The sequence below is a fragment of the Agelaius tricolor genome, unplaced genomic scaffold (assembly GCF_023055355.1).
Source record: "Agelaius tricolor isolate 1412-34295 unplaced genomic scaffold, bAgeTri1.0.p SCAF_6, whole genome shotgun sequence".
Classification (NCBI taxonomy): Eukaryota; Metazoa; Chordata; class Aves; order Passeriformes; family Icteridae; genus Agelaius; species Agelaius tricolor.
In genome coordinates, this window is record NW_027269266.1 from 19,598,912 (window position 1) to 19,623,015 (window position 24,104).

General features: G+C 39.6%; 1 protein-coding gene across 1 annotated transcript; it reads right to left on the minus strand.

The window, feature by feature from the left end:
• Positions 1 to 3,449: 3,449 nt before the first annotated feature.
• STEAP4 (STEAP4 metalloreductase) lies at positions 3,450 to 23,811 on the minus strand. The gene is made up of 5 exons (XM_071428955.1): positions 23,659 to 23,811; positions 8,289 to 8,744; positions 6,417 to 6,944; positions 5,705 to 5,869; positions 3,450 to 4,714 (listed from the first exon to the last, which is right to left on the minus strand). The coding sequence occupies exons 2-5, from the start codon at positions 8,742 to 8,744 to the stop codon at positions 4,445 to 4,447; spliced, it is 1,419 nt and encodes a 472-aa protein (XP_071285056.1). The 5' UTR covers positions 23,659 to 23,811; the 3' UTR covers positions 3,450 to 4,444.
• Between the last annotated feature and the right edge of the window lie 293 nt (positions 23,812 to 24,104).

Consider the following 24,104-nt stretch of genomic DNA (forward strand, 5'->3'; position numbering starts at 1 on the left):
CATTTGGAGATAAGCTAGCTAAGTTAGCTAAGTTTCAGGCAATTCTCGGAGGTCTGTGCATGTCCTGTAAAGATCCTGTAGTGTATTTTTCTTGTAGCACAGAGGTAGCTTATAAGAAAGGAATATGTAGGGGTTTAGTCTTGTCAGAGCTGGTATTTATGTCCATTTGGGTACCCAGAGTCAAGAATGTTAAGGCAATGTGCAAGAATAAGAGATGTGTTGTTTTCCACGGGGATAGATAAACATTATATCTTGAGGAATGTCAGCTTCCTCAAGGGAGAAAATCATTCATGTTACTCAGGAATTAGTGATACAAATGGAGATCCACAACAAAAATCTGTATAACGCAGATGAAAAAAATAGTCTCTCTAGGAGAGAAAACCTTCCAAATTGTGCGGGAGAGAGACCATATTTAGGCCATTATTAGTACACTGAATGCTTATTAAATATGCTAATCATAATAAGGACGAACAGGCAAACGTGGGCTACATAGCGACTGTGAGTGTTCACAATATTCACTAGCTCTTGATTTGGGCCAGTGAGTCCAACATGCTCAGCAGCATTTGAAACAAAAGATGCCCTTGCAAAATCTTGTTTCTGGTAGGAGTTAAGAGTGAAGCTGCAAAAGCCTGACATACAGGAATAAAGGGGCTTTTTTAGAGTGGGTCACAAAGTGTCATGTCTGGGAGTGAAAGGTGACTGTTAGATAAAGAAGAGAAGCCTGACAGAAGGCTGTGCTGCAGAGCAAAAATAAGTTGAAGATCTCAGGACTTCAGCGCACATGTGGTGGAACTGAAGGGAATTGCTCAGATCTCCATGGTTCAGGATCCAGCAGTATCTGTGGTGTCAGCTGCATCCCCTAGGGCCAGTGTGTGTCTGAAATTTCATTCTGTTTCAAGAAACCCTAATTAATTAAAAATAAATAAAATATTTTCACTAATAAGTATATTTTTTGGTTAAAATAAATATTCCCCAGGTATAACAAAAAATCAAAGTGTTAAATTAACCCTATCATGAAGGATGTAGAGGTCTACCCATGCTATGCTGTCTATCCCACTATGCTCTAGTGCATCAGAATAAAACTTTCTTATATAAGAAAAATCCCAAACTTAGTTGTGGCTGTGACAATATCCATGTGAACGTTTATTTAAAATTCTGCAATTTGTATTTTTTAAGTGTTGACTCTGATTTGAAGTAGATCTAAGAATGAATGCTTTATTCCTGCAGGAGTTCTTTGAATGGCATTATGTACATATACACATAAAAGCTTTTCTTGCTTTCTGGAAACCATATGGAAAACACCCTTTCCAAAATTCCATTCATGATCCTTCTGATCTCCTTTTTACCAGGCTTTGTCAGTACATAAAAGGAAAAATAAAATAGAATGAGCCATGAGTAATGCATTCAAGGTACCAAAAAGTTTCCTGGCACCAGCTATTGTTTTCAAAATACTTCCACCGAATACTTTCACTACCAGTATGATTACTGCATTTGTTTTCTCTACCATGTTTGGGAAGTAAATTTGTAAATCAAATCCTCCTCAGCTGCCCAAGAAAGAACAAGAGGATATGAAGAGGACATGAAATCCCTTACTCAGATGTGAGTGATGAAGATCTGACCTGTTACCTACTGAAGTCAACAAAGCACCTGCTGCTGAGTTCAGATGCAAGGGCTCTGGATCTGCTCCTGAGAGCTTCTCCACACCCCCCTTGCAAGCAAACAGCATTTATTGCCTCCTTGGTTTGTACACAGCCAATATTGGCACTTGATCCTTGGAGTAAACAGTAAATTGCAAATCGTACCCAGCTGCTTTGCATTTCCAGTACATCTTGGTCTGTTTTCCTTTGACAAAACAACGTGATATCCATCCCCAAAGAAGTTCCTTTGTCTTGCCTGCAGAAGGACAGTCCTGTGGGTGTTTGAGACTATGGATTAGCTGTGAGTGAGTGTACAGAGCAGCATTCAGTCCAGCCATGGTAACTTTGTGCTGGTTCCCGGTGAGGGTAAAGGAGACTTGGTTTGGCCTCTTTTAACACAAGGCCCTCAGAAAACACAAAGGAGCCTGTTCACTCAGAGGAAGAGATGCAGAGCACTTGCACTGTTTGTATTTCATAAAGCATGGCTTTTAAATGGGACTTGCCATGGCTGCTGGAGTTTAAACTCCAACTCAGAGGCTCAGCTGTGAGAGAGGAAGGGCAGGTTTTAAGTCTGTACTGGGAGAGAGGCAGAAACTCTGAGAATAAATCCTTTATAAAGTAATATCAAAACTCAGTATGTGTCAGTGCTTTGGAACTGTTGCTACTGGTAATAACATAAATCTGGAGTACCTGTCACTGAGACTAGAATCTACCACCAAAATGGCAAATCTAGAGGATATTCACTCAGAATGCTGCTACTTATTTTCTGCTCTTGTCTGTCCCTTTTGTACTCATGAAAACACAATCTCTCTCTTTGTTGTTCTGCCTTGTTTTCCTCCTCTCTTTCTACTGCTTCCATCTCTCCTCCAGGGAGCTGTAAGGAGGTGTTACAGGCATCCTCACAACAGTGTTGTCACTTGGGCCTGTTGAGCCTATACCTGATCCCTTCTGCAAGAAATGATTCTGTGGAAAATCATTGAAGGAAGCTTGAAGTGTAGTACTTCATCATGGCACAGGTCAAGAAAAACTTGTGTAAAGACTTACATCAACATGTGCGTATCAGTTTAGGACAAGTATAACATATGCACCAGTGCTGGTTAGTAAGAGTACTTGGTGCCAGAATTCTTTCTAAGAAATCTGGCTCCATCAATTGCTGATAGCCCAGATTACTTTACCATTCTTTTGGGCATAAAGAAAAGATTCTGGGACAGAGGATGACATGAAGAGGGGATGTATTGCCCAGAATTAAAAAGGATTCCATTGCTGAGAAATGTTTTCAGAAATATTGTTCAGATAGTTGTTTATTTTTTGGGGGGGAGGTCTAAAAATATTTTATTTTATTTTATTTTTAAGGCTGCTTGATAGTGCTAGTTTGAAAGCACATCTTGCTATGCTAGGTAGCATGCTTATACTTTCATGTATGTGAGTGTTCTTTGTATGGACAGGGAGAACAGCAGAGAGGTAAAAAAAATAGTAAGCAATTTTCTTCCTATAAAACCAGCACATTTTTTTTCTTTTCTTTATTCTCCAGTCCAAAGGAGACTGTTGAATCTTCTGTTTGCAGTTTAACAGGATGTTACTATCCCAGCTGGAACCTGTTTTTCCCCAACACCCTCAGCCTACTTGGATGACTAAGCAAAGATCTGCTTATGTGAGCATCCAAAAAGCAAACAAAGATGGGGAAGACAAGTCCAGGCAGCTGGCTGAAGACTTTTTATTATTTGTTCCAAGGCTTCCCAACACCTTTGTGCAACTGACCATGCCGGCAGTTGCATCTTAGCGGAGCAGGTTCCCAAAATGATAACAGAGCTCAATGGTGTAAAAAAAAATCTTTATTGTCTTTAAAACGTGTATTTTCATAGAACTTCTGTAATATGACATCCAATGATTTATTTTTTGAAAAATCAACAGTATTATCTTCATGAGATATGACTTTGACATATAACCCCTCAAATAAAAGGATTTTCCTTCAGTCTCTTTTCTTGCAACTCACTGCTTACACAAAAAATCACAGATCATTTTTTGCCTATACTTGAAAAGCTGAGGCTTGTAAGCACTTCTCACATCTCTGCCATTTTGATCTCTACTCCTTCCCCCTGCCCCTGAATTTCTGGTAAAGCAGCACAAGCAAAGATTCAGCAGTCCTTGACTCACACACTTTGAACATCAAGGTTCCTGTACACAAACCAAACAAATCTTACTCAACCATCTCTAAGGCATCAACATAGTTTTCTCCTTGGATCAGATATTAATGGAGGATAAACAATGCTAGGAGGCAAAGCTTTGTTCCTTAGCTAGCATCCCTCATGCCCCTGTTATGTTGGTGCTGGTGGCTCCTGGGTTTAGAAACAGGGAAATGTGTGGAAACTCATGCAGGTGTGCATATGGATCTCTGTGGATGTGTGTAGGTGCACATAGAGCTGAGTCTGGTGGGCAGGATAAGAAAGAGGAGCAAACGCTGTCTAACACCAAAGGTTTCTGTGGTTCTGCTCAGCTCTGGAGGAGTTCAGGACAACACAAGAGGGACGTGGAACAACACCTACTTCTCACATACCCTTCTTAGGATGGAGGGTGAATAGGCAAGGGGAAATAAACAAAGTGAAAGAGAGGGTCTGCACCTGTGTGAAAGCATGCCTGAGGTGCAGAAACTCAGTGGCCTCATTTGTAAAGCTTGTCTCTAGGGTGGCTTTGTTTTATAGAGCCTGGCCAAGTTTTCACTTTTTCTCTCCCTTTACAGATAGAGTAGCCCTAAGACTTCATCTGGATATGCCCTCATAATATTTTTTTAATAATACACTGTAGTCTAATTATACAGCAGACTTGTTGATAATGTGATTTGACTGTTTTGAGTATTTGGGATTCCTCTCCCACCCCTGCCGAATTTGTGTGAGAGGTTTGTCTATACAAGGAAATATCAGCACAAATTTGACAACCAGTACAGCACATGGAACAATGAGGGAGAGGATATAGATGTTTGGAAGATACCACTTGTATGCTGATGGGCTCAGGAACCATTTTCCACCATAAACCAGTGTGTGTGCTGTGCACAAAATCAGTGCCAGATATCCCAGTTTGGACTAAAGGAGAAGGAAGAAAAAAAAGAAGGAAAGAAATGATGGTTAAAACAGTAAATTAAACCAGAACAAATGCAAATTTAAGGACACAGTAAGATTTGTGGCATATGCCAACTTGGGGACTAGTGAAATGAAACTGTTTTATATAACATAAAGGATCTTATTATTTTTTAAAAAAATAAAATGGAGTTTAAATAGTTTGGTTTTTTTCTCTATCAGTAACCCTTATAATTTTTCCTAGCTCACACATTCTGCCTAGTGGCTGTCAAATATGTGAAAAAGCAGAGAAAACACTGACATTCAGTGGAGAGATTAAGTATTTTTTTATGCTATAGTGCTAATCCATCCAGAAGTATCATACCGTGCAAGTTTTTTGCCTTGATAAAACATTCATTGATAGTAATTTCCCCTTCTCTTGCCTCCCCTCCCCTCCAGCCCAGCTCCTGCAGAGGCACGGCAGCTTGCACCAAACTTCCTCCAAATGGAGAGCTGAGATTATAGTGTTACCAAGGGCAGCCTATTTACAGTCACAGCAGTTTTTACAGCCTGCGGAAATTGCAGATTCTCTTTAGATGCTTGGCATTGAGAAGATTTGAGTTATAAAGTAATTTTCAGATCCATTTTAAGTGAATTATCTTGTGAACCAAAAAAATTAACTCGATAAAATGGCTAAATTATTTTGTGACTTAGTACAATTGTGGAATTTGATGTAAAAGTCAGCTTTCTGTTTTTCATTTAGGAGCTCATATCTTCTTAGCTTTCTCTTGTTAATGCAGTAATCCCAGTTGTACCATAAGCGGCCATCAGAGCAGTTGGGAGTTTTTACAGCTGTATGGCCATGTAGATGTTTTTTCACTGTGTGATGGTGGATAATGCACATTTGGAGATAATAATGGAGGAAAGCCATAAGTCTCTAGTAAACCTGCCCATGGCCACTGTTGATAAGGAAAGGAGGTGTTTTAAAAGAACGTTTTTTAGAGATGGTCTTCTTACCTGAACAAATCGAAATTCTCGCCAGTTGACATTGTTGCTGACTGAAGGCAAGGAAGTTATTCCCAGAAGAACAAATAAAAAAAATCCTAAAATTCCCAAAGCCAAATAAGAGTCACTGAGCCAGGCATTAGTGTGGTCGAGTGGTTCTGTTTTATTGTTCAGTACCTGAAGAAAAGAAGACCAGATGTATTTTAGTGATAGCAGTTTTAGAACCAATAAGGAGAAAAAGTTTCCTTACAGGTAAGTAGGAGATAAATGTTATACATTAACTCTCTGATTATCAGAGATTTACTTTGAATGCCTGTTCAAAAAGCAGAAGAATTATATTACATATAGGTTCCATGTAACTGTATTTGAGGTGCATATTTTACTATTCTGTAGACCTGTTGAAGAGAGATATGTGATCCTTTGTTAAGTAAGATCAGAAAGTCATAATATAATATATTCCTGAAGGTATATGAAGAAGTAATGTTTACATTTTCCCTGATTATTTTATTAATATGTCAACTATCTAGGAGGAAGCCTGAGGCCAGAAATCCCCTCAGCTCAACATAATATCAACAAAATACAGATATATCAATGTCTGAAAGAAACAAAATCTAGGAATATTACTCTATTTTAAAGAACATTGGACTTCTGAAGCTCCAGGTAGATGGTAGTATTTTAACAGGGCCAGAATAAGGGAAGGCTTAGAGCAGGGAACAAAACTTACCTGGGAGATGATTCTTTTGCCAGTTCTCCAGCTTGCGAAGGAGCGCATTGGAGTAACAAGGGTGAACACAACATGCAGGGAAGCAAATGCCAAGGCTATTAGTCCAAGCTGTTTCCTGCACAGCATCCATTTGTCCAGCCAGTCTGGGAAACGGCGGTACTTGGTACCTCTGTATAACTGAATAATTGCAGCAAATATACCAGGCAGATACACCAAGGCAAGAAGGATGAGTGCCATTACAGGGCAGACCCGATTTGGAATGGTAATTGCAATAAAAAATGAAAAGTTATTGTTTTCATAAATGTAAGTGTAAATTATATCAAGAGCCACACAGTAGAAGAAGAAGAATGCAGTTAGGCCAAGGGACAAAAAGATGGGAAACTTCCACATTGGAAAGAGTTGCAGAGGGTAATTTTCTACTTCTTGAGCAGCCAAGAGGGATCCCTTATCTACTGGAGTGAGACCCAGTGCACGAACAATATTCATGACCATTTGTTTAGCTTCCACATCATCTCCACAGACAAACACCTGCAGACAAAAACAAACAGAAGTTTATTTTTTTACAGATTTTTGTGACTTTCTCTACTGCCATCCTGCCTGGATACAGAGAGTAAGCACAAGCTTCCTTGGCTGCTTCTTTGCTTACTTGGCTTACTGCTGACCTTAATTAACATAGGCAAAAAAGTACCCTATAGGTACTTCTGTCAAACAAGTAAAAGAACTTTGAATATGATTCTTTACTTTAGGGAGGAAGATTGTTTCAAGTGGCAGAATTTTATATCTGGAAAGAACGATGTATACCAGCCTTAGCATATGTCTTTGAGTAGAAGACTTGACATACTTTTCTGAAGATCTGCAAGTAGTTTGTAAGCACACGATTTTGTAGGGCTAAATTGAAGCAAAATTTTCAATAGCTGTAAGTAAGAGCAAAATTTTCAGTTGCTGCTATAGTGGTCCATAAATACTCCAGGGAGTGAGGACAGAGATCTTTAAAACTTGATTTGCCTGTCACAAAAGTAAATGCTAGTTCTTTCCAGGTCTAGCAAAATAGTGAAGAAATCATCTTTTCTGTGAGTGTGTAAGACAATATAGTGCTTTTGGAACTGGGAGAAAGGGGGCAATTTCTGCTTTTGTTGAGATGGTCAGGGTTTATAGAACCTAGGCTTGGAAGCCCTAGCCAAAACCATTTCTCTGGCAGTGGAGAGCAAAGTTAGTAGTGCTTTGAGTAGCTGGATGATTTCATGTGTTGTAAGAGCACTGTCTTTTGAAGTGACTGAAAACAGGGCTATAATAAATTATTTATCTACTTCCTATGACCAGCTCTGTGCCTGCTGGCCTGTGGTTGAGGAGGTGGTTGAAAGAGTTTGCATGCACTGATGTTGTGTTAAACTTAGGTGGCCATGATTTAAAAAGCTTTAGTGATTTATTCACCTTTCAGCATACTTCTTTTGCCAATACTCATTGCACTATCACATCCCTTGCCTCCCTTGTTTTGCTTTCTTCATTTTATTATTGCTGTGAAAATTCCTCCTATCTCATTTCTGTTTAACTTTAGAACCCTGATGACCAATTGATGTAACACTCCTGATTTGTTGTCTCCCTTGTAGCTCTGCTATCTTTCTTCTTTTACTTCTCTAGTGTCTCTAAACACCTTTCTGAGTTCAGAGGCGAGGTATTTATATTCACTGTCATGCCATACGAAAAATCCAAAGTAAATTTTAGCTCACATTTTGTTTGAAATGAGAGATTATAGTGAAAACACCATCTCAACTCTGCCTAGTTCTGCTGTCTCGGGTGTGTTTTGTGCAGCTGAGAAGGAGCCATATAATGTGTAACTCTGTGACTGAGGAAGCCCCCGTTGCTCAGCCTTACCTGCCGGCTTGCATCCAGCGTGCCCGACTGCAGGGCCCAGGCTGACACGGTGTTAAAGGCCTTCACAACCTTACTGCCGGGCAGCAGCTGCGCCAGGTGCTCCGCGTTCGATTCTGGATACTGCTTTAATTTCAAGTTGTTGCTGATGTCCACCAAGACTTTTCCACGGAGAACCTCTGCCAGTGGTGTAAGAAAGTTGTAGTGCTGCCTCTGGATTGCTATAATGATGATGGCAGCTTTCTGTGCCGCCTCTGCATGGCCCAACACCTCTGCATCCTTGGGAATCAGGTTGGATATCTGGGTGCTTCGGCTTCCGTACACCACTGAGTAGCCAGACTGAATCATCTTATGCCCCAGAGCTCGTCCAAAATCTCCAGTTCCAAATATGCACACAGTCTCTCTTTTGTTAGAAGTGTTAGGAGCCAAAGCCATCGTGTTGGAAGACTTTTTATTCATCTGTTAACAAAACAAAGGAACAAACTAAGCAAAACATCAATCTCTCGGAAATAAAAGGTTTGTATTCACTCTGGGTGTATAAAATAGACACCTTAGCCTCTTCTTGTCCTTTAATATGATTCCTGCACACTCTTCTGAATACACACTCAGAAGATTTATATACACTTTTTAAAACAATGTTCTGAATATTCAGTCCTCCATGTCTTATAGCACTCTCTTTTCCATTTTATGGATTTTAACATCCAGCTGAACTGTTTCAGTTTTCCTCTCTCAAAGAGAAAATAGGAGGAAAAGACACAGAAGCACAGAGAGCAAGGGTAGCATACTTTTCAGAGTAATTGCTGCTTATTTATGCTATAGAAAAGCATTGAGGAGGAGTCTGTTTCTTATCAGATTAGAACCTGGAAGGTCTTTTTAAAAATACTTTATGAAGAGTTATTATAAAAGGTAGCTATAAACCTATCTGTTATTCTCAGTATTTCCTTAATGCAAATAGTCAGTGCCAGTTTGTTTTATTATTGTTCTTCAATTTCCTGAAGAATGTTCCATGATGCATTTGGACAGCGGACTTGAATATTTCATGTTGAAAATAGATTTTTGATATTTATATATTACTCATAGTAAAATTCTCTTTGAGGTTTTATCTCTCTACCTTTATCACTGTACCTGGCAACTTCAAAGTCTTTAATGTATTATCCATGCAATGGCAGCGTGTTCGCTCTGTACTTGCACAGTGAGACCCATGATACAAATACAGAATCAAAAAGGTCTGTTCCATAGGTCTTGCAGCAGGTCCACATGCTGCTCTCCCTTAACAAAAGGTGGACTCAGAGCAGAACACCTAAGACATCCAACAGGAGACCCTGGTCTCAGGGTCTGTCCATCAGACAGACCTGTCTGACCATCTCTTGGACTGTGCATCAGTTTGGTACTTAGAGCAGAAATTTAATTTGCAGGAGCCCCAATTCAGTTCTTAAACTGCCTCATAGCTAACTGTCCTAATTAGAGCTGTGGGACCAACAGGTTTTACAGTTTGCAGGTGAAATTGTAAAGAAAAGAAATGCATGAAGTGTTTAGCTAGAACCAAAACAACTTCTTTGCTCCTGTTGTTTATGACCCTTTGCTTACATTCTTCTGTGAAGCACCATTCAGAATGCTGCAATTTATACATACTGCCTTTTAAAACACCGAGATGATGTTCTTCACTTTCTTTTGTATTTTTCTCTAGCCAGAACAGTTTTTTCTTTTTAAAAATCTGACATGATTTTAAATTATTTGACCCAAAACTTGCATTTGTTTGGTGAATGAACAAAATCAGGCCTCAGCTTCTCCCTACCTGCCATGACTTAGGGATAAGAGCTATGACCTATGCTGTAGGGCACAAGCTTTGCTTGCAAGAGAAACACATAAATTCTTATTCTGAGAATCAAATGTGAAGATTTTTTTCTTGGACTACTTCTGTATGTAGCTATGTAGCCCTCGGCTGGCCTGCCCTGCTGCACTCTTGCACTGAGCTGTGGGAGCCCTGGTTTAGAGAGGTGCCAAGGCAGATGCTTCTGGTCATTGGGAAAGGAGAGGATTCAGGCAGAGGAGGGCTGAGCACCTGTGTGCTGGAGGATCTGTGTGGCTCAGACAGGCCCCATGGGAGGCTTTGCAGTGCAGCAGGGAGTTAACCCTGGCTCTCTGCAGCTGGACTCCATGTACTTTGACAAGTAGTACACTGAGCATGAAAATAGATCCTCAAAGGGAACCATCTGAATGTGCCTTGCATATTTGTGTGCTCTGACACATGCATAAAGTCACAAGGTCCTTTGACATATTTGAAAATCATTCTCTGAAGGCTTTATTAATGTCCCATGAGGCTCTAATGTGACTAAAGCTATGAAATTCCTTTCTGGGCAGAGTCTGTATTTCAAAAAGAACAGAAGGGTTGCTTATGTAATATTAATAATGGTCCAACTCAGTACCTAGTAAGACTCAACTCTCTTTCCTTAATTTTAGTTTTTACAAAGTAGGCTCCTATCTAAAATAAAAAGTAAAACTTATTTGTAACATGCAATCATCCAGTTGAAAGCATCTGTATTTGTCCTCAAGAAATCCTCAAGTTTTTGCTGAGTGAACTGTGCAATTCATTCTCCTCTCTGAACTAAGGATGGAAAAAACCAAAACTCAGATGGATGACATCAGGTATTGTATTTGGTAGATCAGTGGAGTTATGTTTTGTTTGGGTTTATAAACATATTTAACATAGAAATGGATCCACCAGTGAGAAATAAGTCTATAAAATACTTCCATTGTTCACTTATACCGAACACCTCATTTGCTAGTGAACACTGAACTTGTTTTGCCAGAGAAGAAAAAAATAGGGAAATGAAAAGAAAAAAATAATGGAAGAAATGTTTTTTTTTTCCCCAAAATATGGTTTCCTGAAGTGCTATCTAAGATGTAAAGGGAGTGTAAAAGGCATAGAAAGCTGAAGAGAGCTAAGGTTTTCTTTAGTTCTTGTGGTCTAATATAGCTTAATACCATTTTTAACAAGAGAGACAATTTGCTTGAATAAATTGAGCAGAATTCACCTTTTCTTTGTAAGAGATAATAAGGGTGCCCATAGCTGTTATGAAGGCACAAATTATATATTAGAAATAAACTAGTCACCAATGAAATTTTTAACAAATGGATTATATTGTAAAACTGATAGTGCATCTGTTATTTCTGAAAATCACATGTAAGACAAAGCAAGTTTACTTTTAAATTCCAGGTCTTCTGCATGCCTTCTAAAAAATATAGTAATTAAGTTAATGTTCTCCATTGAACCCTGCTTTTTCTTGTTTTTGACATGTCTTTGTGTCAGCTGGCTCTAACTGAACCAAAAGAAGGGTTCAGTGGGTTGGCAGTGAATGTCTGGAGGCTAATTCAGGCAGTAGGATACGAGCATATAGGGAGTGTATAGGCACATCCTAGCACTGCTGCCTGTGTTTGAAGAACATGCAGCATCTCACAGTGTGGTTTTAAAGTCAAAAGAAGGAAACTGGACTCCCAGATTCATGGCAGCAGTAGCTGGAATCGAAGAAGACATTAATTTTCTAGAGAATGAGGTGTTTTATTGTGGTGTATCAGTGTGACAGATGGGAAGCAGAAATATATCACAAGGGACATGAGGTTTTTTGGCACCTGGGAGCTCAGCCCAAAGGCTGACACGGGGCTGTCAGTCAGCAGCTGGTGGCAGTGGAGCTCTGCTCCATGCCCATGGGTTGTGCTGGGTGCTTTCAAAGCACCAGAAGAAAGCAGAAATACCAGCAAAAGAACATGCAGTAATTATTATCTGTTCTTTTACATATGTAGCTGTAAATTATCTGAGAAAAAGCCATAGAGATTTGTATGCATACATAATATTTTTCCTTATATCCATCCCCATAACATTAGAGCACTAGTAATGCCTTTTGTTATTCGAAAGCTAATCTGTGTAAACTTCTGCAATGATAGCTGTGTCCTTTCTCCTCTGCATTGTTCTTGTATTCTTCTACACTGAGTTATCCTATTTTAAGGAAAATGGTGGTAATCTCTGAGTTTTCTTGGTCGGTAAAGATGAAAGGAGATGCTGAAAAAAAAAAGAAGTCACCTGCAACACTGTCATTTTCCCCCACTGTATAAACACTAAGGGGAAGTGAACAAAGGGGAAGGGGAAGGTACAATGTTTAGTTAAGCAGTTATGTGCAAATTCTTGACTATGTAGGAAATCGAATTAAGACAGGCAGATAGCTTTGCACATGGGAAAAAGGAGGAATATCCTAGCAGAAGGAATACCATGGATGAAGTACAGTGCCAAAAGTGGAAAAGTGGAGATGGGATGGATAATGGAAATATCAGAAAGATGTAACATGAAATGCAGATGGAAGATCAGTGGACTGATTCAAAAGTTAGAAAGACAAGATGAAAGGAGCAGGAAATAGTTATTTTACTTTTTACATTTTAAAAAGGAACAAAAAAATTGCTCTGGTTGTGATCTTAAGAGGTCCTTTTAACAGTAGAATGAACTGTGTTTAACCAAGTCTGACAGATGCTTGTCTCACCTGTTTGTGTGAGACCTTCCTGTGTAGTGGATGCTGAAGCTCCTTGCTTACTGCTTTCTCAGCCATTTTATTAGGCAAATTTTTGTATGAGCAATCTGTATTGCCCCCCCATAGTAGACACAGCTGTCAAAGGTGTCAGTTTATCCCCCTTCTCTTTGCAGCAGCCTTTGTTGGACATGAAAGCTGTTACTATTTCACCCTTTTCTTCTAGAAATAAAACAGTCCCTCATCTTTCCTGTAACTTGTATTTCTGAGAGTGGTGATCTTTCTCATGGCTTTCTTCTGATGTTTCTAGGCTAAACTGCTCCAACTGTTAATTAGAAGTGTGGTGCTGACTGCAGTACTCTCACAGAGATCTTACCAGACAGAAAAGGATTGCTTTAGTTGCCTCACAGTCCGTATGTAATCCTGCTGTCGCATTTGTCTCATTCACAGCACAGCTGATTCAATAGTCAGTCAGCTTGTGCAGGTGATGAGTGCTTTAGCAAGGGGCGTGTGGCAACAGGGACCAAGATGTGGAGTGCACACCTGGTGCTGAGCTCATGATTTGCACACCATCCACAAGTCAGATTTCCACCTTGGACTAACTTTAGCCCTGCAGCCTGCATGCCCACTAGCAGCTGAATGCATTCGGGTCCACCAAGATAACCCTGTAGTGTAAAGCAAAGCTTGGAAGTGATGATCTGCTTCTACATCTGAGCAGAACTGAAATACCAATGCAAATGCATCCTCTTACACCCAGTCCTTTAATTGTACCTCTCCCATACCACTTACTTCATCCTTGATTTCTGTACTGTTTACAGAGTTGTATCATGCACTTGTTCCCGTTGAATAGTACCATATTTTTTCGAACTGTAGCTTCAATTTGTCAAGATTATTCTGATTTTCAGGCTGTCCTCTAACTTGCTTGCAGCCCTTTTCAACTTTGTCAGATTGTCAGCTTTAATAAGTAGAATGTCTATTCTGTCATCAATGCCATTTAATGAAAGAATAGGGGTTTTGCCAGGAGAAACCCCCTGTATATCTGCAGTAAATGCAGTCTTCTATTTTGACAATGGTTAATGGAAAGACTGAAAAATGTTTCTTTTGCTAGCTCCACAGAACCCTACCTTGTATTAGTTTAATCTAAACTGCATTTTTTTGTTTGCTTTTGACATTTTTTCTAACATTTACCATACTAAAAAATTTGCTCGTGTCAAGTTGTATCACTTCTGTGATTCACAAGGCCTGTTATCCTTTTATAAGGAATAATAAGGTTGGTTTGGAATGTCTTATTCTTGATTAATCCACGTGCCTATCATCTGTTTCTTTCTTATTTTCTATTTGCTTCCTCTATTTGCTTGAGAATTTGCTTGAGAATTTATTTTAAATGGATTATTTAAAAGGACCATAATTCTGCACCTCTTTCATCTTACATTTAAAAATAGCTGTTATTACCTTTCCAGTCTTTCAAAACTTTACCTCCTCCATACAATTCTTAAAGACAGTATTTACAACTGTGGAAATGCTTCAGTTATCACCTAAATGGTGTGAGATGAATTCCATCAGCCTCGCTGATCTCAGGTCATTTAACTCACATAAGCATGGCCTAATCTCCTTCTTCTGTCATTTAGCAAGTATTTCCAGCTCTTCACTACTGATGTAAACCCTTCTGTCGGGGTTGACCCTTCCATTGAACAAAAGCAAAATAGCCATTACAGAGTTGGCTTTCTTGGAGTCACTGGTCAATAGTTTCCCTCAGCTGAATGATGGATCAATTCTCTCCTTGATTTTTCTTTAACAGTTTATGTTTTTACAAGAAACTTTTTGTTATTCTATATGTACCTTACTAATTATATTTTCTTTTGTTCTGTGGCTTTTCAAATCATAGCAACATATTGGCACAATTCTGTGCTTGTCTATAGCTTTTGGTTTATGTGTGTTATTTGAATATGAAGTTTTGAAGAACTGACAGCTCCAGCCACATGGCTCTCTTATGGGAGTCCTTGCTCTGCATTGCAATCTTTATGTCTCTGCTTTTAACAGATTTTCTTTAAGCAGCTGCCAATCTCCTGACCTAACTTTCTTCTCAAATTGTATTTCCCATGTAACATCACCTTCCCACCTTCAGGATCTAGTGTACTCTGCTTGCTATTCTGCTTGGGGAAAAAATCCATTTTTGAGCACTTGATGTTTCTTGGTTGCCTGTGGTGGCTCCAAGCTGTGACAGAACCTCTGTATTTTTCCCTCTTTGTCCACAATCTTTTACTGGGATTATATTCTTTTATCTCTTGATTCAGGGCAAAATTTTAGAAGACAAAGCAGGATATAAGGACTATGAGAAGAGAAAAGGCCAAAGAAATTTGACCTGTTGCCATGTAAAAGAAAGGTTTATAAGTAGGTTATGGTAGGTCATGGTGTTGTCTACTGCAGGAACTAGTGCCAGGATTTCCAACACTGGTCCATTTATGTTTCTCCTTTATTTTTTTCTTCTTTTTAAGGTCATTGTAAGAATCTTAATCCCAAAGGTGGACATAAGGATTATACATACAGCAAATATTATGGGATTTTAACTGTAAAAATGATGGGTCAAAGGCCTTCTTTTTATGTATACTAATTATTTTTACTGCTATTTCCATGTAAGTAACAGCAAGGATTCTGTTACTCTGTGCAAATAATAGAGAGTGTTAGGGATGGGAATGGCCTTTCAGGAGAAGTTTGCCATTGCTCTAGTATTCTGGAGGCAAATAATAGTTCTGATTTAATACATCTTGCTCATTATATAGCATGCTGAGTGTAGATTCATATGTGTAAATTCATATATGGTTGTATAGAAGTCATGACAACAGTATTGAGGGCATATTCCAGTGGTTCTTGGTAGTAGAATTTAGATAAGAAATCTAACTTCACCTGTCCAGGAAAACCTTGTTTTTCCATATTTCAAAAGGGTTATTCTTCTATAATGATGGAGAGATGCTTGAATTGACAGATAGGAGCTTATTAAATTGAGTCCATTGCACAGATGAGCTCTAATAGTACCTTGCTCCATGGAGAAGTTAATTCTTTGCTGGGGTTCACTAACCTGCAATGTTTAACTCTGCTTGTACAGGAGTGAACCTGGGGCATCTGGACAAGTGGTTTGAGTTCAGACTGTGCCCTCATTTTAAGCTACCAATATGATTTCTTGCATCACGCCATAACCACACTGCTCTTTTAACATGGAGGGTTTAGCTGTTTCTGGTTTGTTTTTTGTTGGCTTTTTGTTTGTTTGTTTGTTTGTTTTGGTTTGGTTTTTTGCTTCTGTATCTCTTGTTTTCATTACAGCAAAGATCAGCTGAGCCTTCTCACACAGCATCCACATAGATAAGTCCTCAAGCCTCTGCTAGAGGCTTTTTTCAGTCAAAGTTCTGTCCCTCTCTAGTCAGGAAACACCTGGAAGCATGCAGTTCCTTACATGGATTCAGGAACTTGCTTACATGGTTTGAACCACTCAGGCAGGGCTGAGCACATGACAGCTCATTTAAATAACAGAGGTTCAGAACATTCTCTTCCAAAACATTTTGAGAAGAGGTTCCCATCACCACTACAGAGAGTAAGCCCTGAACTCTGTTGGACCTGATACGATTATTCATTTCAATTTTGCTGGGCTACTGTGAGCTAATCTCGACTTGGCATTTAATGTTGAAATGGTGAAAATAAGCCCTTGTCTCATGCCCTGCAGACTTTCCTCATGTCTCTTTGAAAAGACCAAGCAGGTTCAGTCAGGTTTGCTCCCCCAGTGCCTCTGTGTACCCCTAATCCCTCCCTAAACATACATCCTAATTGTGGTTGAGCACTCCTGGTAGCCAGGGTGCTTTGACACCATCCCAGTGGCATGTACTTATGCTGGGGCCAATAAAGAACACTGCCTATGACCAAAGGTGCCAGAGGCAGTGGACATGGCCAGGATTATTTTTTTAATTTTTTTAATATTAGGTCTTTGTTTCTCATTGTTTCCTTTAAATTCTATGTACCCATGGGTGAGCATGATGAACTTGAAACAAATAAGTAAATGGGTACATATGTTTATTTGGCTTTATACTTTTTTCTCTGATAATTCTTAGTTTCCCATACTGTCAAGTTCTCCAAAGTTAAACTTTCTTTCTCAAATAGAGGTAATTCTCATTATTGCCTTAAATGTTTATTGCAAGTACTGGCAAGCAGAAGTCATCCCTAGCTGCAGGGTTTTTTCCTAAATAAGACTCCTGCTTTGTCTCTTAATTTATGATCAAAAGGTACATATTAGATAAAAACGCCCTAATACAGTAAAATTATATATAGTAGCCCATTAAATATAGTACAAAAAGAGGAAAATGATTACTTCTTGTATAAGTAGTACTGCATCTTTGGAATACTTTATGAAATATTTCACACATGCTTAATATACAGTAATTCTGTTGTAATGTGGAAAACAGGTGAAATGAGATTTAGAAATTGTTCTCAGAAAGACAGGTACACTACTCTGAGGTGGTCCCATTTACTTAAAATTTAATTTTACTATTTCCACAGAGAGAGAAGGAAGACATTCTATAACAAAAAATGTTTCTTAGAAGATGACATCTCTGGAACCAAATCTGCCCTAAAATACAAATTGCATTTTCTGCTTCTTGATACACCTAAAACTAAAAGGCATGTGGCTCAACTACTGTCCCATGATTAATCCAGTATTTAAACACATCAAGAAAACAGCAGAATAGCTCCAGCAAACCTATTACAACAAATTATGCATGAATTTTCTTTCAAGCAAATGAATATCTGCTGTTCTTCTCAGCAGAAAATCCTGGACTCCAAGTTTTGACAAAGCTGATAAAAAATAATTTTTTGAGACAATAAATCCTCCTATGGAGGACACTGCATTTCCCACATCTTCACTTTTTATCAGGAGGACACTAAAACTGTCTGGAGGCTCTTCAAACAGATGAAATATAGTCCTAAATAGATGTGCTTAATGTTGTCTAAATCATAGCAAAATACTGAGAGGGCTGGAAATCTCACCACCTCCAGCTGCTCCCATAAATATGTAATACACAGCTATAACTTGAGTCATTTCCTCACTCTCTTCAGGGCTGTTGTTTTATTTTGAGGTTTGTAGGTATTAAGCTTTAATTCAGGCCTATTCAACTGCAAGAAGAATGAAAATATTTCTTAAAACATGTGAAGGTGAGCAAGTGTGAGGGAGAGAGAGATCCCTGCCTGCAGTGCAGGGGCGCTGGGTTTATCCCAGCTGGCCCAGGAGATGTTCTGAGCAATGCTTGAGGATCCACCAGGCATGGGGAGGCACCTCTTGGATTCCTGCCGAGGCGTTCCCTCGCTGTGAAGCGATTTTCTTGAGCATCTTTTATCTGCCATTTAGAGCCAGTAACAAGTAGCTGTGTCTCACAGAGAAATAACACTAGAAATAATAAAGCCTGGCTTCCTAGGGGTTTGTGTTTCTTGGCTGATTACAGGCACTGATTGAAACTGTTTCTAATCACAGGAGATGACTCCTGTAACATTTCTTCTAGTGGATTTTAGGTATTTCAAATGTATATAGCCACATAATAGTCTTTTATTTTTCAAGACTCTTCTGTGGGGTCTTCAGCTGCCCCTCTTTCTTGCAAAATGAGAAGAAGCAAGCACTCTGCCCTCCTGGTATATTTGTTTGAAATCATCAGTAAAAAGATGATTGAGGAACACACATAAATGTGAGACACTCACATACCTCTGCATGACTAAGAGGATTTCTCATTCTTACAGAAGTCAAGCTAAAGTAATGGACACCCCAAAAATTTGTGAAGTACACACACCCAAATGCATGTCTGTACCACCAAAAGAGAAAGGAGTGAAGCATTTTTTACCCAACATCATTGTGGTCTCTTGACAGTATTGGAAAACAAGGAGGGGATGTTATTTGGGGAGCTCTTACTGACAGCCATCAGTGCCTTGCAGTGAGACTGGAATTAGCTGAAATTAAACCAGCAACCTACCAAAACCAGACCTTCCGAACACTAAAAATGTTTTCATGCCACATATTTATTATGAGCTCTAGGAGAGCATGAAAAGCCTGACTCTCTTCCCATTTACACTAATGAATTCTTTGCAGTTCTCTTACTTTTGGAACAGGTTGCACAAGTGGGAGAATGAATCTCAGTTGTTTTGTTCCACCTTCCACGAAAGAAAGGGCAAGGTGGCTGCAATGGTGCAGCAGCAATGTTCCTGGCTGTCTTACACTCTTAGAAATCTGAGAAGTGAGAATATGATGAAAGATTTAAGGAAACAAAGCATGAGTATGAAACTTTCTTGCCAAAACAAATAAATGTGGATTTGCAACATTTCGGGAATGGGGCCAAGCAGATATTACAGAAAGTTCATTAATCCAGGTTTAAAGACATATGATTGGACAATCCAAGACTGTGGATAACTTCATCAGTTCCCTTACTCACTTGATGTGAAGTGTACTAATTGTATTTACTTGCTCCTTTTTGTTTCCTTTCTTTATTTTATGTGGACTTGAACATTTTCCTCTCTCATTTCACTGAATCTGAGTGGCATCTGCAGAGACATGCCTGTCTCCAGGACAAAATGAACACTGATTTTTTCAGAAGAAATTATTCCTCAAAAAAAACCCCCAAAACACACCAACCCAAAATATCCCAAAAACAAAAGGAAAAAAAAGAGTGAGATAGATATTATAATATGCTGTTGCATATTTGAACACAGAAAAATTCTTATCAGACAATGTTTTAGATACTTGTCAAGATAGAAGAAGCTCCCCTTCTTACTGAGCCGCTGATTTCAAAACTCTTTAAGCAATAACATTAAGTTACAGGCTTTGAAAATTAATTACCGAGGAGCCTGAATTTAGAAACATGCTCTTAAAATAGAAAAAAAACTCCCAGCAACAAGATTAGTAAAAAATTGACAGAGCTGTTCAGGGCAGCATCCTATGCTGAGAAAAGGAAAGATCGAGGGTTTATGGGGTTTTCTTGGTTTTTTTTTTTTTTTGAACCAAAGCATCCTTTGAGTTCAGCCCAGGTTTGCAGATGGGCGAGCTGCTGCTGGTGATTCCTGCCTGGCAAGCAGGGGTGGGTGTGCACACCTGTGAGTTATTATGTCCTCTCCCAGCCCAGACATTGGTACAAATGACATCTCTCTGCCTTGGGGCACTGCTCTTGGGGTGCAGCACTGCCACCAAGTTGTTTACAGGCTGCAGTGGGGAGCCAGAGTTATCCTGTGCCACTGCATGGGGGACAGGAACCCTTACAAAACATCTCATACAAATCCCTGCTGCCTGTGCCCCCTTACACAGGGGCTGTGGCCTTCAGAGAGAACTCACCCTGATTTCTGTCTTCTGCTCGCTCCTGGGTCTCAGTCAGGGTCTGAGACCTACCCTCATTTCCTACCTGTGAAATATGTGGGGTTGAGGCAGAAGTCACTCTTGGGTCTGCATGTCAAGACCATGCAATAAGCAAAAAAAGGAGTGAAGGAAAAAGTGGATATTTGGAACAGAGACAAATGAAAAGCTTTTTACTAAACTTAGCTGAAGAGCAAAGAAGAGGGTGCCAGGAGGTAGGAAACAAAGTGTCATGCTGCTTCTGTAATTGCCTAATTGGACAAAATAATTCCCTCCTGCAGGGTGACCCTCTCTTGATATCCAGCAAGGAAATGCCATACAAAATAAGGAACTGAATTTTCTGAATAAACTCACTGTCTTTATTGAATTACCATTTTATGCTATTATGATTATTGCATAATTATCCGCTTTTTGTGAGTACTCATGTCTTTTTACATATTTCCTGCTCTCACAGTCATCATAGCATGAGACCACCCCAGAGAAATCATTTGTCAAACTATCTTCTGCTTTAATGATGCCAGAAAGTGTTTTGCTCTTTGGCAATCAACTTCTTCACTTAATTTCTTAGCTCTTAAGGCTTGTTTATCTAGAGGCCTCCAGAAACTTGCTCACATAGTTGGCATCACTAAAGGGGGTAGGCAGCAGTAAAACACTTTGATCCAAGTCCTCAGGTGCTGTAACTTGTCTGAATTGGATGGCTGAGCCTTTTCAACATTGATCAAGCAGTTTGTAGCAGATTATTATAATTGAGCACCTTTGAAGTGCCAAGTTATATGAACTCTGGAACAGTTCATGTTTCAGAACTCAAATCAAATTTATTAATATTCTAATTTTGTAGGGATACAGTGCTGTTTATGGAGGTGGTTTTTCTGTACATTTTTACTTGTCCTGGCAAGGCTGCTCCACTTGGGAAAAACTCATGTAGGGAAATTATCCTTAGCTAAGAACCTGTCCTCACTCCTGATTTAATCTTAACCTCATGTTTTTCAAAGACAGTCATGGGAACTGCATGTCCCAGTGGAAGGTTGGACCCAGCCTTGCTGCTGAGCCAGGCTGATCTGTGCTGCTGATCCAGGCTCTGCCAGTGCAACAAACAAAGCAGCTCAGCCAAGCATTGGAAGAGCAGTCCCAACCCAGGCAGCCTGAGCCTGTCCCCAGCAAAGTTAGGGCATTTCTCTGGTAACCCCACCAGCAGAGACAGCACTCAACAGCTTTGTAAAGTAAAAACAAGAGCTGAAAGTCACCTTGGCAGTGGTGCATCCAGGGCTGCACTCAGTAGTCACTATGAAGTTGGGAGGAAGCTCTATCAGTCCTCTAATGAATGCTTTTGCTGGCAGCTATTCCTTGCCTCCAAGAGGCACCAGTATAACCAGTGCTCCCCTGAGCTGCCACCCAGCACAGTCCCAGAACCCTGCTCAGACCTCCTCAGCTGGGAGGACAAAGCTGTTGGGAGCCCAAGGAAGGGCTCACCAGGACATTTGGGAGTGCCCCTACTTCTCACAGCCCTGCCTACAAACATGTAGTAAGTGAATCAAGTGAGTATTTTATTGACAGTGCTCTCACTAAGGGGAGTACACGTCAGTAAAATTTTAAAAAAGAAGACAGTATCTTGTTCTAAACAATGATGTCAAAAGAGGAAAAAAATCCCCAATATTTTGTTTTAGAGCATACAGGGACAAAAAGCTCCCCACAACTGAAATGCAAGAAACATTCAAATGTTATGTTTAAATACCTGTCTCTACATTTTCTTCCCAAAACCTGGCTTTTGAACCCCAAAGTCAATATACATGAAAATCTGAATAGAATAGAAATAAAGTCAAAATGACAATGCCTCTAAAAAGTCCCACAGAAAATAAGATATTGAAAATCTTGCAGTTCTACTCTGCTAGTTCAGCAACCAAGATGAGAAATGAAGAAATGTTGGCTCAAATCTTGAAGTTACCAAATAAAGTGGTTTAAATAAGAAATAGACTAGGGACCAGTGAAAGAGACCTTAAAATATGTAAATTTTAATTACCCTGCCTGAAAGTCTCAGTTGCTGTCTGTATTTTTGAGAGACTGGGTTTATAGGGAGCACCCAGCACCCACGCTGATGGGGTTTTTACTTTGGAGTAGCTCTGGTCTTGTCCTGTGAGCTTAACTGCAATTAGCTGTGAGATAGTTTTGTTTTCCCCATGAGCAGCCAAGATTGCCTGGCCTCAGCTGCTCTGCAATGTGAGACATGGAATGATACATGGTGGAGAGCAGCAGATTCATTCCCAAGGGAGCTCCTGCTCTGGAACCAACTGCTAGTGTAGGCTACACACTTTGTTCATAATTTCTCAACACAAAGTAGAACTTCATCTGATTATCATTTCTGCCTGTAACTAGGAGAAGTAATTAAAAAACATACCATCTGCCTAAAAATGTACAAATATGAAAAGTGCCTAATATATTTTTGTGAGAAAAGTCCAACAGGGAGGAAGAAAACAGCGATGCTTGATTTCTCAATGATTATTGCAATATTTTGATATGTAGTTACAGTGCTACTTCATGCTAGTCTAAATCATTGCTATTAACAAATCTAGGAGCTTCAGAAAGGCCACATCTAAAAAAGAATTTTCATCTTCCTCTAATTGCATCATTTCATGGAGTCTTAACAGACTTGAAAAAATTGGCCTACAGTCTGAGTGACAGTTTGCATTACAGATTTAGAGAGGATATGAAATTTTCCTATATCAAAGCTGAAGAACAGTTCTGACAGCTGCAAATGTTCTCTGAATTAATAATGTGGAGCTGGTATAAGACAATATTTAAGAAAAATCCATTTCTCTCTACAGCATTGAAGCCCCTTGCTTATAAAATATTAAACAGCATTAAAATTGGTATGCTGCTTGAGTGGAATGAGAGGACTTGAAATCCACATATGAATCCATAAGTAAAAATAATCATTAGTTCCAACTTTTATTAGTGATAACTTATAATTCAGGGTAAAACAACGCCCTGCCCTTGCTGCTGAAATTCAAACCAATATTTTGGCTCTGGCATAGGAAAGAAAATCCGCTTTCTAGCTTCATTATTTAAACCTCACTGACCAATCCTTATTTGCAGAAGCTTTCTTCACTGTATGCCAATAGCTATAACAAACACCTCTGGAAGATTAAATAAGCCTGTTATCTGCTATGTAAGCTCTCTGAATATTAACTGACAAATCTGAAGTTTTGGTCGGTCCTGACTTTATACATAAAATTACTTTCTTATTTCTCAATGCTTCCTTACATCAGCTCTTAGCTACAAGTAGATTGTATAATGTCAATAAAAACCCAGGAGACATGGCCTGGCTTTGTGGTCTTTTTGTCTAGCAGAGAGAAAGGCTGGGCGAAAATTTCATCAAGAGACTTAAAAATTTAACTTCAAACCCACCTAAACTTCTCAGGTTGACAGTTTAGCCATTTTGCTCCCCATTCTCACCTGCAGGAATGAGAGAAAGCTGTGTTGTCTGTGTAAAACTCACCTGTGCACTCAGCCTGATGCAGTCCCCCTAAGCAAGCCAGTGCTTTCCCAGCTGGTGAGATGCTGTATGTGGACCAAGGGAAACCTCAGGAGCTGCAGGGAGATCCTGCTGCCTGGAGCAGACACAGAAACCCTGGCAGCCCAGCTGGTATTTATCTAGAGGAAGCCAGGGTGAGTGTACAGGGCAGGAATATGTGAGGGGATGTTGCAAGCCTTTTCTGTCTGTGTGGGATGAAAGAACTTCCCGTCAAAGTCTCAGGGAAAGTCCCAGCCCTTGTATTTACAGCTGGGGTGAAGCTGTGCTTGCTTTTATCATGCTGGCACTGACTTGCCCCTTGGCTATTGGCCAGAGCTAAGGTTTGGCTGCCTTCCCCCACTCTTGTAAGACTAACCAGAATTGTGTAAGCCAGCAATGTTGTAGAAGTACAACAACAAATATTTGCCTGG

What these genes read in the sequence shown, in the direction of transcription:
- STEAP4 (XM_071428955.1), bottom strand. Translation starts at nt 8,744, where the DNA reads ATGAATAAAAAGTCTTCCAACACGATGGCTTTGGCTCCTAACACTTCT. An exon ending in CGCTGGATGCAAGCCGGCAG is followed by an intron (nt 6,945 to 8,288) that starts GTAAGGCTGAGC and finishes TTTTGTCTGCAG; the next exon opens with GTGTTTGTCTGTGGAGATGA. An exon ending in GAGAATTTCGATTTGTTCAG is followed by an intron (nt 4,715 to 5,704) that starts GTAAGAAGACCA and finishes CTTCTCCTTTAG; the next exon opens with TCCAAACTGGGATATCTGGC.